Source organism: Leopardus geoffroyi, chromosome B4 (genome assembly GCF_018350155.1).
Source record: "Leopardus geoffroyi isolate Oge1 chromosome B4, O.geoffroyi_Oge1_pat1.0, whole genome shotgun sequence".
Lineage (NCBI taxonomy): Eukaryota > Metazoa > Chordata > Mammalia > Carnivora > Felidae > Leopardus > Leopardus geoffroyi.
In genome coordinates this window covers 126,620,966-126,635,633 of record NC_059341.1, presented here as the reverse complement: position 1 = coordinate 126,635,633, position 14,668 = coordinate 126,620,966, and the positions used below count along the sequence as shown (strand labels likewise).

Below are 14,668 nucleotides of genomic sequence, written 5' to 3'. Positions count from 1 at the left end.
AGGCCCCAAACTACTCCCGTGAGCTCCCTCTGTCACCCTCAGCCTCTCTGTTATCACAGGACTGGGCTGTGCTGGGGGCTCTGCAGCAGCGCCCCCCCCCCCACTCCTGCTGTGGGTGCCCTGGCTGCCCACCCACCTGCTCTGACTCTCCCCATCTCTCCAAGGATCAAAATCCCTCCGAGAATCTTCATGCCCTTTCTCTCTTACTGCAATAATGCCTGTATGTTTGCTCCAACATCAGGAAGAAAAATTATGACAACTGCAGCCTCAGGCTTCTCGAACTACTTCAAACTACTTTGCCTTCTCTCTTCTCACGCTCAGTGATGTAGTTCAGAAAAGGACGTGGAATTTGCTAATTGGCTGCCTAGTTCTAAAATACTTAGAAAACTCCAGCAAATGGAGAAGGAATGGGGAAGCGGGGAAAGCCATACTGGTGCACACATTTTCCAACATTCCAAACCTCAACACAACTTCACTTACTGTACCTATCTTACCCTTCCAGGCAGTCAAGTGTGCAAGCCCTGGTGTCTGTTTCAAGTATTTTGTTAGTTTACGCTCTCCACAAGTGTATGCGCTCCTTGAGGAAGGAGAGGGTCTCATTTCTTTTGTATATCTCTCAATGCTGAGGCACAAGACAAATGTTCAACTGACACTCAAAACTCGGTGATTAAGTAACAAAATTTACCTGTGTGAAATATCTGGTTATTTGATCGTACTTCCTGTTTAACAATGCTCAGACAACAACCCTAACTTTCTAACTTACTTGTTTAATGAAGATTACTCTGCTACTTTCCCTAATTGCTTTACATTTTAGTTCTACATCAACACAAACTAGATAAATCTACAAAAATCATTTTCTTTCCTGAATCAATTCCCAATTATGGACACCAAGTAGAAGAATTTCAAGAAGAATGTAGAATGTGTTAAAAGCCAACAGACCTGTTCCACAACCCTTTGTCTGTAGCTCTGCTAAAATCCTGGTAATTAAATTTTCTTCCTACCCACCTATCTCTTCTAATGGTCTGTGAGCCCCTGTCCTTGGTCTCCTCTGCCTAACACAATGCTTGCTGACCCTCAAAACATGTGCTCAGTCACCTGTGCAGATGGACAGCACATGGTACCAGGCACAAGTGGCTGGCTGGGGCAGGGAACAAGTGCGGGCAGGGGGAAGGCTGCCCAAAAGCTCAGAATAGGACATGAACAGGAGACATACCTATATGACAGCACAGATTAACTAGGATTAAATGAAAAACTAAACACTGCAGAATTGTTTCCTAATATAGTATTATACAAGTGCTAATTTATTTTGGTTAGCTTTGTCTCATAAGAGATATTTCCCCCTATTTTAAAGTCACTTCAAGAACATATATTAAGGGCACAGACTCTGAGTTAAGGCAAACAAATTCAATCATGGTAAGGTAGATAATTACCTCATGGGGGGATACCGGTCTAGTTACATTGAAGCTTTCTTCAACATCAGGGAGCCCGACATAGATATTAAGATATCTGAAAAGCAAATTATTCCATTACCAGTTACAGCTTTTCAACGAACATATAAACAAGCTATTTTCCTCCCAAATGCAAAGATTACACTTTGACAAATACTTATCTTGCTAAGAACAACAAATTAAAAATTATAATTGGGAGATCTTGAAGTGATAGTACGTACAGTTCTACAAAGGAAGGAAAATACTATCAGAGTATTTTTAAAGAAATTACTATAAATCTCTTTTTAAAAAATACCGGAAAGATAGCTCCCTAAAGATGATTATTTAATGAAAAGAGCTATTATTCATATAAGAAAGAAGAGGTTATAAGAGGAAAAAAGATACAGCTCTTCCTTGACTTACAATCAGGCTACAGCCCAATAAACCCAACATAAGTTGAAAAGATTGTTAAGTTGAAAATTCATTTCATATACATAACCTACCAACCATCATAGCTTAGCTTAGCCTATCTTAAACGTGCTCAAATTACATTAGCTTACATTTGGGCAAAATCATAGAACACAGAGCCTGTTTTAAAATACGATGTTAAATATCTCATGGAATTCATTGAATATGTACAGAAAGTGAAAAACAGAAGGATCGTAACTGTATCATTGTTGACCCTGGTGACTGCAGGGCCGACTGGGAGCCGTGGCTGTAGCCACCCAGCATCACAAGACGGGATTGTACTGCATGTTGCTAACCTGGGAAAAGATCAAAATTCAAAGTACAACTTCTATGAATGCGTATAGCTTTCACACCATTGTTAAGTTGAAAAATTCTTACGTTGAAGCACTGTAAGTCAGGGACCATCTGTATATGCTCATTATGGCAAAAGAAACACAGGAAGAAAACAGAAACTAAGGAGATTGGTTACCTACTGGGAGTCTGGCAACAGTGCGGAAAGAATTGGGAAGGGAGTGACAATTCCCCGAAAATACTTTTTTATATAGCTCTCACTCTTACAACCATGTTTCACATACTCCAAAAGTTAAGTGCGTAATTAAAACCTACCAGGATGCAGAAGGGGACCCCAAAATGGAAAACAAACCTTCCTGCCTTACAAATGCATAAGTAACTGCCCTGAGAAGGTGAGAAAGGAAATGACAAATCTAAGTAGCTTTGGAAACAGCATGTTGCTTGGATATTGTAAAGATAAAGACAAAAAAGCAATACACGGATATTGTACTCTAATTAAATTTTATTCTCACAGAGGTATGAGTTAGCTATTCTGAAACTACGTATATTCTAGGATTGAATAAATAAGTAAAAATAGAGTGGTCAACGAGAGCCAGGTTTCTCATTTTAGACACAGAAGTTACAAATAAGGAAAGAGGTTAGTTAGAATGAGTCCTGCAGAGGTGGACTGAAACAGGAGGTGTTCGTACAGTGGGATTTTAAAAATATATGTAAAAATGAGTGAGACATAGAAATATTGATGTGTGGATGCAGAGGTTAGTATATACACATTTATTTCCTTACTCTGCCTACCAAGGCTTTAGTATCCCGATCTTGGTTTTTAAACCCTATTGTCCAAAAAAAAGAGACTAGGGCTCCTTGGGAAAATAGTGGATTCCAGGCTAAGACAGGGAAAATACCAGATCAACCACATCTCATGGTGCCATAAAGTAAAGGAGTGCTTGAAAATGAGCAGCAGTGTGCCAAAAGGACATGGAAATCAACCTGAAGCCTCTCCCTTGGGCAAAGCTGGGACAAGTTAAGCAATAAAATGATACTGCTGGATTACGATCCATAGATTAAAACATACAAGAGTTCATATTAATATAAATAAAGTTAAAGAGATAAATAAAGGGAAGAAAAAGCTCTTCCTTACAACAGAATTCCAGTATTACTGGATAAGGAACGATAGCAAGAAAGCCTCACCAACAGGCAAATACACAGCAGTAACTTGTAAGACCTGTCCTTGCAGGCTATAGTTAGTAAGTATTTGCATAGTATCAATCAAAGGATCTCCCCCTAAGGCACTTATTACAAAAAGAAAAATAGTGACTTTATAGTGGATGAACCTGCATATACCATCTTAATCAAGTGAAAAGTTAAAACCACCAATAGTAAGATATACTGACACCTGTACCCTGATATGATGCAGTGAGAATGGCACGAAACGTTACTTCTGTGCCAAAAATGCACAACCCAATCGAATCATGAGCAAACATCATACAAACTCAGACTGAAGAGCTTCCTACAAAACAATGGATCAAAATTCTTCAAAAGTGACAAGGTGATAAAAGACCAAGGAAGTGTGAGGGACAGTCACAGGCTTGGGGAGACTAAGGAGAGACCTGAAAACTAATCATCACGTAGAGCCCTGGACGGAATCCTGGGCCTGAAAAAAAGACTTGAGCGGGAAAACTGGAAATAAGACATGCAGATTAGTTGACAGTATTATTATCAGTGCTAATTTCCTGGGTTTGCTAATTATGGTATGATTCTGTATGATGTTAATATCAGCATAGGTTGTGCGCAGGATAATATGGAACTCTGTATTACTTCGGTAATTTTTCTTGCCATTCAATATTGTTCTAAAAAATGTTTAAACCTTAATAATTTCAGTACTTCTCAACCATAACTCTACTTGTTATAATTAGTTTACTGATTCAAAACTGAGCACTTGATAATTACCTCCTTATTAAACAGATAAGGAGAGTTATTTTCATAGAGTTTTGGTAACAACCACATTCACTTTAAAAAATGTTAGACGTAATCAAAGTAGCAAATCAAGAGTAGTTGATTCCTTACTTCAAGTACCACATGGGGTCAGCATCACTTGTAACCTTTTCATTGGCTTTCATTATCTTCTTTATCTGTAGGGAAAAGAACACCATTAGGAATGTCTCTAGCTTAAATCAATTCTCCTCTCTACTTTTTTTTTTTTAAGTAGGCTCCACATCCAACATGGGGCTCCAACTCATGACCCTGAGATCAGAAGTCGCATGTTCTACCAACTGAGCCAACCAGGCGCCCCTCTCTCTACTTCTAGGCCCTGCTGCTTACCTCCACATTAATGAAATAGTTGAATGAATCTATATGCTGTTTCACGAGGCCTTTCACCTAAACAGACAAAAAATATAAAGTAGGTTAGTGACAAATTAACACCCTATGTTACCGACTCTAACCACAGATGTTCTTCAGATTTTTCTCAAAACCAAAGACAGAAAAAAAAAAAATCCATGAATTTCACTTAGAACTTAACATGTATGTGTCCTCATTCCATCTCTCCCCCATCCTACTAATACCCCTCAAATTTTCCTCCTTGAGAATCAGCCTAACACTTGGAATTCAAGATAGGAATATCTGAATATACCTAACGACTCTCCATAAGCTAACAAATAAGGCAAGATTTTCTTTGCATACTTTGAATTTGCAGAGATACTACATCTCCTGCTACTGAAAACACTGAAACAATAACAAAGACTCCAAATGTTAGAATTTAAAAGGACCGTATGTATTCTCTTTTTTTTAACATTAATCTTCAAGCACAATTGAGTTCAGCACTGCTAGAACATTCCTAACACATAATCATAGAGCCTTTGCTTTAATTACACTTCCTTTTTGGGATCTTACTGGTTTACAAAGAAACCATCCCATTCAGAAGCAGTCCTAGTCATTGGGGGAAGAAATTCAACCTTATGTTGATCTGAGGTCTGCCTTCCTCCAGTTTCCAGCCCTTGGACTTAACTGTCCTTCTGGAAAGAAAGGCCTGCTCTCGACAGTCTGTTTATTTACTTTATCTCTCCTTCATGATGTCATGTCCAGGCCAAACAGGAACTATTCAACTATGTCTCACATGCATGCTTTCCAGACCCTTCGGCAGCAGATGGCCTGCTCCCGGGCATGCTCCAGTTGGTCAGTGTTCCTCCTAACACGGGCACCCTGAACTCATGGACAATGTTCTCAACAGTACGACCAGGACACCATGGGGCCACTGCCTCCCTCATTCTGGATATTACACCACCACTATAAAAAAATTAAGGCCAACTTACAGACTCATCAACTAAAACTCAAAAGGTAATTTTTATCTTCGTAAAGCAATGCTATTAAGTCAAACACACCCAATCCGGTACTTGTACAAAACTAAGTATGTTTGTCCCTCTTCACAGTTGCCATCCCAGCCCAAGAACAGAGCCTTGATTCTGTTGACCAACAGCACTGGCAGCCTCATAAGCTTTGTGTTCCTGTCTCCAGTTATATACTAAAATCATCATACCTTTATTCTTGGACAAATAAATGTCAAGGTGGTGTGAGTACAGGAGAATCCCAACTTTGAATAAATGGATGAATGAATGAATGAATGAATGAAATAACCAGTCTCATGTCTGTATGGAACCCTCTATCTCTTCTTGGACCTTGTGCCACCAATTGTGTCCCCTTTTTTTGAATGATAAATATCACCCTTTCTCCTCTGCTTATAGTTTCTTTAAAAAAAATAGGGGCGCCTGGGTGGCACAGTCGGTTATGTGTCCGACTTCAGCCAGGTCACGATCTCTCAGTCCGTGAGTTCGAGCCCCGCGTCAGGCTCTGGGCTGATGGCTCAGAGCCTGGAGCCTGTTTCCAATTCTGTGTCTCCCTCTCTCTCTGCCCCTCCCCCGTTCATGCTCTGTCTCTCTCTGTCCCAAAAATAAATAAACGTTGAAAAAAAAAAAAAAAAAAAAAAAAAGAGTTATAACTAAAAAAAGGTTTCCCTTGACCTTATTAAAACTTTATTTCATTCTTGGTCACTCTTCTTAAAACCTCTCAGATAGCTTCCTATTGCTGTTAGAAGAAAAGCCAAAGTCCTTAACATGGCTTTCAAACCTGGTCAGAATTCCGACCCTGACAGCTTCCCCCGCGTCCCCTCCCAGCACTCTCCCTTCTGCCTGTAACACAGAACTAAGTCAAATAAGACTCTACTCATTTTTCAAGTCTCCATTCTTTCATTTAACATGCTTTCAACACCCATCCACGCTGTAGTAAACCAGCACTTGATTTCTTACGGCCAAATAATAGTCCACCGTATGGATAAACCATATTACTTATCCATCCATCAGTTGATGGTCATTTGGATTGTGTCCATTTTTTGGCCACTATGAACATTTGTGTACAAGTTTTTGTGTGAAGATGTGTTTTCATTTCTCTTGAGTAAATAAAGAAAATTGCTGGATCACATGGTAACTCTGTTTAGCCATTTGAGGACCTGCCAGGCTGTTGTCCAAAGCAGTTGCAACATTTTACATTCCCACCAGGAAACTTCCAAGTTCCCCACATCCTCATCAACACTTGTTACCTTTCTTTTTGATCACTGCCATCCTAGTGGGTGTCAAATGATCTATCATTGTGGTACCCCTTACTTCTTAGCATAAGCTCTTGAAAATTGAATTAGATCCTAGACTAACCTTATATTCAGCAGTCTCTGTGACTATCCACTCATCCGTTCCAGCCAAACAGACTGGTCATTGGTCCCTACAGATGCCGTGGAGGCTCCACTTGAGCACTTTTATCGAGGCATGCTCAGTATTATACCTTTTTTGCTTGCTTAAATCCTGTCCTCCTGAGATGTGGTTTATGTCTCACCTCCTTTGGGAGACCTTCTGTGACCACCTGGAGCATCACCACTTTTGCCAACACCACTGTGCTACTGCATATAGTACAGCCTTTCTCTAAAATTAGATTACCACTCATCCAACTAGCACCTTAGACATAGGTTAAGTCATGGTCTAATTCCTTGTATTTCCAAAATATAGCAAATCACATAGTTGTGCAAAGTCAAAAATTATTAGTTGATGATAAACATTTAATCTTTGAAAAAAGATGAATTTGCCCTTTTACATCTGAAAAATAACCACTAGTATTAAATATTACACAATTACCTTTAAAAATGCTGGAAGCAGCCTCCATTTTTCCTGTGAAGCAAAACAAGAATATCAGAACTCTGTGGCTGTAGTCACAATATTTTTACAAGTTATTTTAATATACCCAAAATGACTTACTTTATCACAGAAAAAGAAAATAAATCAAAATGAAAAGAACAATTTTAAAATTTTAACCACTTTTATGGAAATCATATATGTGTATGCACATACAAATATACATATACATACATATGTATATGTATGTATACACACACACACACACACACACACACACATACACCACAGATTTCTTAAACAGAATATACTTTAATCTCTTGATGATCCAAGCATTCTTCATACTTTATTTTATTCTCAGGACACCTCCTGAGCAAAAGACAGGTCCAGCAAAAAGGGGTGGCAGGGAGTGCTCAGGGAGGGAAGCAAACAACCTGGAGAAAGTAAAAAACATTCTTCAAGAAAGAGGAGATGTGGGGGCAGGGGATTTGTGGAGTATATAGATCTGTATCTTCCTCTCAATTTTGCTGCGGCCCTAAAACTACTCTAAAAAAGTTAGTCTACTAACAAAAAGAAGGGAGTCAGGCAAAACTAATCTATGATGACAGAAATCAAAAAGTACACTTGGAGGAGGGGTGCCTGGGTGATTCAGTTAGTTGGGCATCCTACTCTTGATTTCAGCCCAGGTCACGATCCCAGGGTCTTGGGATCAAGCCCTGCGTTGAGCATGGAGCCTGCTTGGGATTCATTCATTCTCTCCCCTCCCCCTTCTCCTTTTCTCTGTCTTAAATAAATAAATAAGTAAAGGTGCTTGGGTTATAAACTCAAAAGGGTTCACAAAGGAACTTTCTAGGGTGATGGAAATGTTCTAGATCTTGTACTGAGTGGTAGTTATTTGGGTATACATAACTGTCAAAATAAATGTAACTGAACACTTGGTATCTGTACATTTTGTTGTATGTAAATCTATAATGAGGAATCAGAAAAAATCCAAAGTAGAGTAGAAAGATCTCAGGGCAGGATGGAGAAAGTGGTGGGAAAAGAGGCTGGAGAAGTAAATAGTGACCCGACTGAGGGCAGCCTTATAAACATGGTCAAGACATTAGATTTTGCCCTAAGAGCACAGGAGAGATTGAAGAATTTTAACCAAGGAAGCAATATGATCATTTAAACTAATTGCTCTGGCTACAGAGCAGAGAACAGGTTGGAGTGAGACAAGTTGGCAGCCTAGGAAGTAGGACAGGACAGTGGTTCCAGATTGGACAATAGCAGAAATGAAGCTTCAGACTTGAATGGGTTTACTAGGCAGGAGCTGAAAGATGTGATGGTGGATTGGACACAGGGGGTCAGGAAGAGGACGTTTTATTCCTGAATCAGAAGCCTGGAGCTGTGGTTCTGGTCCCTTCACAGCTGTGCGAAGTCAGGCAAGATTTACAAATCCTCTAAGCTTATTCCTTCAGGTCTTTGAAAACGCAGTCTTTTCATCTTAAGGATGAAGACTAAAATCAGACTGGCAGAGTCCAAAATCCAGATCAGCTACTTAACAGCTTTCTGACACTGGATTAATCATGTAACCTCTCTGGGCCTCCAAAGTCTTTCATTGGCAAAATGGGGTGAAAATAGTGCTTATTTCAGAAAATCAATAACACAATGCATATCAGGCTTAAACAGAGCCTGCCACATAACAAGTGGTCAGTAAATGCTGGCTCTTACTATTAACTCTTAAAGAGTTAAAAATCCAGTATTGCCTGATGATCATCAGTGTGTTGTAGGCACTCGTGTATTGAATCTGATAGACTAATCATAATTAACCTCATTAATCTGTCAAATAAATATAAAGAAAAGATTACAATCCAATAGATTCACCGATCATGTCACTCTCCGGCTTAATCCCATAGCTCCTTCGGAGGTCTATGAAAAATCAAAACCTTTCATAATCAGGACCCTCGCCGACCTATTTTTCATCTCTCTTCCTCCACTTTTCTTCACTCTAATACTACCGTAGTTCCTCGAAAACATCAGGCTGTCTGACCTACTATGTCACCTACCGATATTCAAGTGTCCCGTTGCTCTACCTGAAAGCTTTCCCTTCACGATTTCTCCATTTCCATTCCATGACAGTAAAGCCTCTGGGGCCCAGAGGGTTTACATGTGGTTTTCCAGAAAATAAGACTACGTCCACAGCTGAACTTCTCTAGACAGCTCACTGGAGGGCAGTTATCCCTAACTTCTGATTAACTCACGAAAGGTACGGGGCTATTCCCCAAAATACACAATTTCTTTTTTGAAAGTGTTGTGAGTAAATTTCCAGGGCGTTTAAAATACTCCTAAAGCCCAAACTTGAATTCCAAGTTAAAAGGATTACTAGCCTGGGATTCAGACGATTTGGTTTCACCACCACCGGCATGTGGGACCCCACGAAGGTGGCCTAAGCTCCCTGGACCTCGGTGTCTCCTCTAACCCGGGAGCGTGCACTACGTCCCACTAGGTGGGAGCGAGGGCCAATCCTTCCCTGACACCCACGAACCCTGAAGAGCCCCCCCCCCCCAACCCAGCCGAAGGCCGCGAGTGCGGGGGGCTGTCTTGTCTCGCTCCTCCGAGCTCTGCCCCTCCACGTGCACTCGGCGGCCCGCTCCGGAAGAGACCCGCTCCGTCGCGCTGAGCATGCGCAGAAGCCGCCGCCGCCGCCCTCCTCCCCCCCGCCACGCGAGCTCTTCGGGCAACGCCTCCTGCGGACGCTCCCGGCCCCTTCCGCTCTCCGCGTGCCCAGCCCTCACCTCTACAGTGGAGATGGGCGCAGCCAGTTGCTCCGGCGTCAGGTTCCCAAACTCTTCCGCAAGCACGTCCATGCTGTGCTGCTCACGACGAAGGGAGCAGCGAGCAGAGCCGCCACGCCCGCTTTCGGCTGCCCCAAGCAATCCACAGCGCCCGGTAAGAGCGGTGCGCAAAGGCCTAAATAGTCCCCGCCGCGCAGGTTAATTGGTGGCGTGATAGAAACGTTCCGCCTGCTCCCGGCCCGAACCTGTGGTGGAACCCGGATGTGGCTGAGGCGGAGCTGGGAAACTGCGCCCCCTGGTGTCACTTGGAAGTCTCTGTCGGATAATGTTGACCAGGGGACGGATTCGGTGCCAATTATCCCATAATTCAGACCAGTAAAGCGTATTCGTTCTAATTGTTTAAACAGTTCAGAGAAAAGGGTAAACGGGTAATTTGCACAACTTGAGCCACGGCTGCAGAGATTTTTGTTTAATCCAATCCAAAACTACAGGTTGTATGGTATTGGAAAATAGGAAATTTAACAAATGCTTAGTATTAAGAGGTTGGTTAAAAAAATTATGTGCGTGTGATGGGATATTATACAACCATCAAAATGACATAAAGTGAGGAGGATTTAACTCCCTGGAGAGTAGAGCATAACAGGACGGTAATTAAGGCTGTGTTATATACTCGAAGGACTAGAGAAAAGATCAGGACGCAGAAAAATTTAGTATGAAAATATGACATTTTAAATCAGTAGGCAAAGACAAATTATCCAATAAATGATGTCGGAATAGCTGATTAGCCATTTAGAAAAAAAATTTAAGTAAATCCTCAATGGATTAAGTGTATTCATAAGATTGAGGTTGTGAAAGCCTTCAAGGACAGCAACACAGAAATCCTAAAGGAAAATATTCATAGATTTGATAATATAATTGTAACCACAGTTTTATTATTCCATGAAAATGCAGAATTTTCTGAACATATTTTTAAAATTCACCATGAATAGAGCCCTTTAAAAACATGAGTTGGAAGAAGACAAAGGATTGATAGCCGTACTTTAGAATGAACTGAGATCAATAGAAAAAACTCCCATTGGAAGAGAACAAGGCAAAAGATATCAACAATTGTATAATTGGTGCACAGTTTCAGTTTGGGAAGATGCAAAAATTATGGAATGGAGCAGTGGTGATGGTTGTACAACATCATGAATGTACTTAAGGACACTGAACTGCACCCTTAAAAATGGTTCTAATGCACCTGGGTGGCACAATAGGTTAAGCATCTGTCTTGATTTTGGCTCAAGTCATGATCTTGTGGTTCCTGAATTCAAGCCCCACATCGGGCTCTGTGCTGGCAGCTGGCAGCCTGTTTGGGATTCTCTCTCTGCTCCTACCCCACTAGTTTGCTCACTCTCACCTTCTCTCTCAAAAATAAATAAATAAAACTTTTTAAAAAATGGTTAACTTTTCTGTATATTTTGCCACAGTAAATTATGAAAATTTGTAAAAACACAAATGCCATTTTCTCATCGTGACTGTATAACTCTTTCACGAGGTTAATTTCCAAATTAGCTGCTTCAGGTAAATTTCAGTGCCTGTATCTCCAAAGTATTGTGCTGAAATCTGAAAGTAGGAGAAGGGAAAGAAAAATTTTAAAGGTTAATTAAAAACCCCATTCTTGAAGATCTTATGCGTTCGCTTAAAAGGACACATATACTTTTGTATCATCCTTGTGAATTACCAGAGAGCAACCTATTTAGAATCTAGGCTGGAAGGGACTGTGAAGTGATTTTTAGATGGCAGAGATCTCAAGGTTGGCTCAGATGTGTTAGCTTACTGCTCCAAAGTCCTCTTGGCTTTTCATTCTCAAAGTGATTTTCCAATTTTAGCATGCATCTGAATCACCTGGAGAGCTTGTTAAAACAACCTCAGCTTGCATATTAGGTGGGTGTGGGCCAGGGCCTGCAAATTTGCATTTACAGTAAGTTCCCAGGTGATGCTGCTGCTGCTGCTGCTGGCCCAGTGATCACACTTTGGAAATCACTCTTTAACATAAGACATATCACTTGATACCATATCCTATGTTTATGCATCTAATTCTTTACACCAGGAGCTCCTGGAACAGAAACCATCTTGTCTGTCTTTGCACTCCCAGGTTCTAACTCACTGTTTGCCCCTGAATAAGTTTTTGTTGAATAAATTATTTGAAAGAAAATAATGTAGTGAGTGATAATAAACTTGATATTGTATTTCACATTAAAAAAAAAACCTTGATTTGTTTGTTTGTTTCTCTTGAAAAGAGATGAATCAGGTAGCAGTGAACCCAGAGTCCGCACTGGCAACAGTTAGCTGACGCTGAGTGGTGTTGGGGCGCTTAGACCACAGCTGCTACAATCCTTGCAATCCTTCCCTTACTACCCCTGCCTCCCCTCTCTCACCCCTACCAGGTATCAGCACTTGCCCCCAGGTCCACCCGTGACTTCTGATTCCCTAGGGAACTGAATTTTAAAAACCAAAAAGCCAGGAACAGTCTCCTGACTCTTCTGTTTTCTGCTGTCACATTCTTTTCCTGAGATATTAGTACAAAAAGATTCGTGGTTTGAATAGAAGGCTGGGCATTTGGGGAAGGGAAATCGCAGAAAGAAAAATGGCTGACATCTTGGAATATTGTACCATCAATTAAGTATATAGTGTTGTGGTAGCCAGGTGAGAAGGTGACTGATGCGGTGGAGAAGTGGGTAAGGAAAAAGGGGCATTGGTTAAAGGACAGCAAAAGAGAGGGGGAAGCAGAGGTGTCCAAGCTGGGCTTCCATTTACTGACTGAGCATTTACTCTTTGCTAGGCATTGGAATAACCACTTCGTGTGCATTCTCTGATTTAATGGTCAACCGCAGGGAGGTAAGTATGATTATCTCCACTTGACAGGCGAAGAGACTAAGGTTCACAGGGATTAAGAAATTCGCCAAGCAGAGCTAGAATTTAAATCCATAATTATCTGACATGCTTTCAATTGCTCTATTATAATAGCACCCTGGATGGATGGAGTGGCAGAAGATATTTCAAGCAGAGAAAAACAGCATGACCAATGGCTTGAGGACTTTACATAGGACCACATTCTGGCAATTGAGTGTGATCTCCATAGGGCTTGTCTATAAGGAAGTGTCTGTAGGTGACACTAGAAAGATCCATTGGGACTGGGCCATTGTTAGCCCTTATGCCATGTTTTTTAAAAAAAATTTTTTTTTAACGTTTATTTGTTTTTGAGACAGAGACAGAGCATGAACGGGGGAGGGGCAGAGAGAGAGGGAGACACAGAATCGGAAGCAGGCTCCAGGCTCTGAGCCATCAGCCCAGAGCCCGACGGCCCTTATACCATGTTAAAGAAATAAGACCTTATTCTGAGAGGCTTCAACATGAAGACACTGTAAACAAAAAAGGATTATCCTGCCTTCAAAACCTTGATGCATCCAGACTGGGAGAAAACATGTGTGATCCTGGTTTCCAAACTTGAGTAAATTCACAATAGAACTAGAAAAGGCTAGAACAATGTTGGAGAAAGAATATGGGCTCTTCAGTCTGAAAAGGCAAGGGCAAAGAGGGCTTCTGTGAAGCCTATCATTTCATAAACAGCAAGGTGAGGGTGAACACGGGCCGAAACCTCTACTGTAATCAGAAAAAACAGCTTACGTTTTGAGCAAGGGTGGATGGTCTGAAGCCTTTTGCTGCCTGACATGCCCACAAAGCCCTTCTCTGAAACAGCCTTGCATTGTGTCATGGGACCCAACCATGCTGTAAGAACTGATTGGGTCAGGGACCTGCCAAAGACAGCCATGTAGGGGAGCTGACGTGGCCCCTACCCAGTGCAGGAGAGTAGGGAAGAGGAGTGTCTGTACTGACTAATGGCAATTAAACCCAATCACTTCTCTCCTGGGACGTCATTAAGAGGTACCAAAAGGGAGGGCGGCCGCAGAAAGAAGTAGCGAAGTAAAACACCAAGGAAGCATTTGGTAGCATCACAACAGTGAGAAATACTTTTGATCGGATGACCTAGAGAAACCAATATAGCAAAAGGTTTTAGCGCACACATTCCAGGGTTAGACTCTTTGGTGGGTTTAAAGACACCCACCAGCTCTGTAACCTTGGGCAACTTCTGTAGCTAATCTGAGCTTCATTTGCATCTATAGAAATAAAGATAAAGGCTTCCCTACAGGGTGTTATGCAGTTATAGGAGATCATGTGTATGAAGCGCTTAGGGTATTCCTTGCCATATGGTAAGTGCTCAGTGGCTATTATTATTTTACTTGAAAGAAAAAAGAATTAAGGGCACCTGGGTGGTTCAGTCATTTGAGTGTCCAACTCCTGATTTCAGCTCAGGTCATGATCTCAGGGTCATCGGATTCTCCCTCTTTCTCTCTCTCTCTCTCTCCCCACCCACACTCTGTAAATAATAAAAAATAAAGAATTATATTCAGATCCTCCATCAAGCCTGCAAGTGCAGCTGGTGAGACAGATTCCTGTGTTTTCTTTCTTCTTTTTAAAGCTTTGCAATAAATCCCTC

The 14,668-nt window shown here is 41.3% G+C and overlaps 1 protein-coding gene across 2 annotated transcripts in view; it reads right to left on the bottom strand.

Annotated features, from left to right (window-relative positions):
- POLR3B (RNA polymerase III subunit B) overlaps positions 1-10,422 on the bottom strand; it is a 104,530-nt gene extending 94,108 nt beyond the window's left edge. The window contains exons 1-5 of one of the 2 annotated variants that reach the window (XM_045465699.1): positions 10,129-10,422; positions 7,355-7,387; positions 4,503-4,559; positions 4,248-4,312; positions 1,431-1,506 (exon numbers count right to left, since the gene is read on the bottom strand). In XM_045465699.1, the coding sequence (XP_045321655.1) occupies positions 1,431-1,506; positions 4,248-4,312; positions 4,503-4,559; positions 7,355-7,387; positions 10,129-10,200 (303 nt within the window). In that variant the 5' untranslated portion in view covers positions 10,201-10,422. The remainder of the gene's footprint in view (positions 1-1,430; positions 1,507-4,247; positions 4,313-4,502; positions 4,560-7,354; positions 7,388-10,128) is intronic. The other variant, XM_045465701.1, reaches the window with a different exon arrangement.
- Between the last annotated feature and the right edge of the window lie 4,246 nt (positions 10,423-14,668).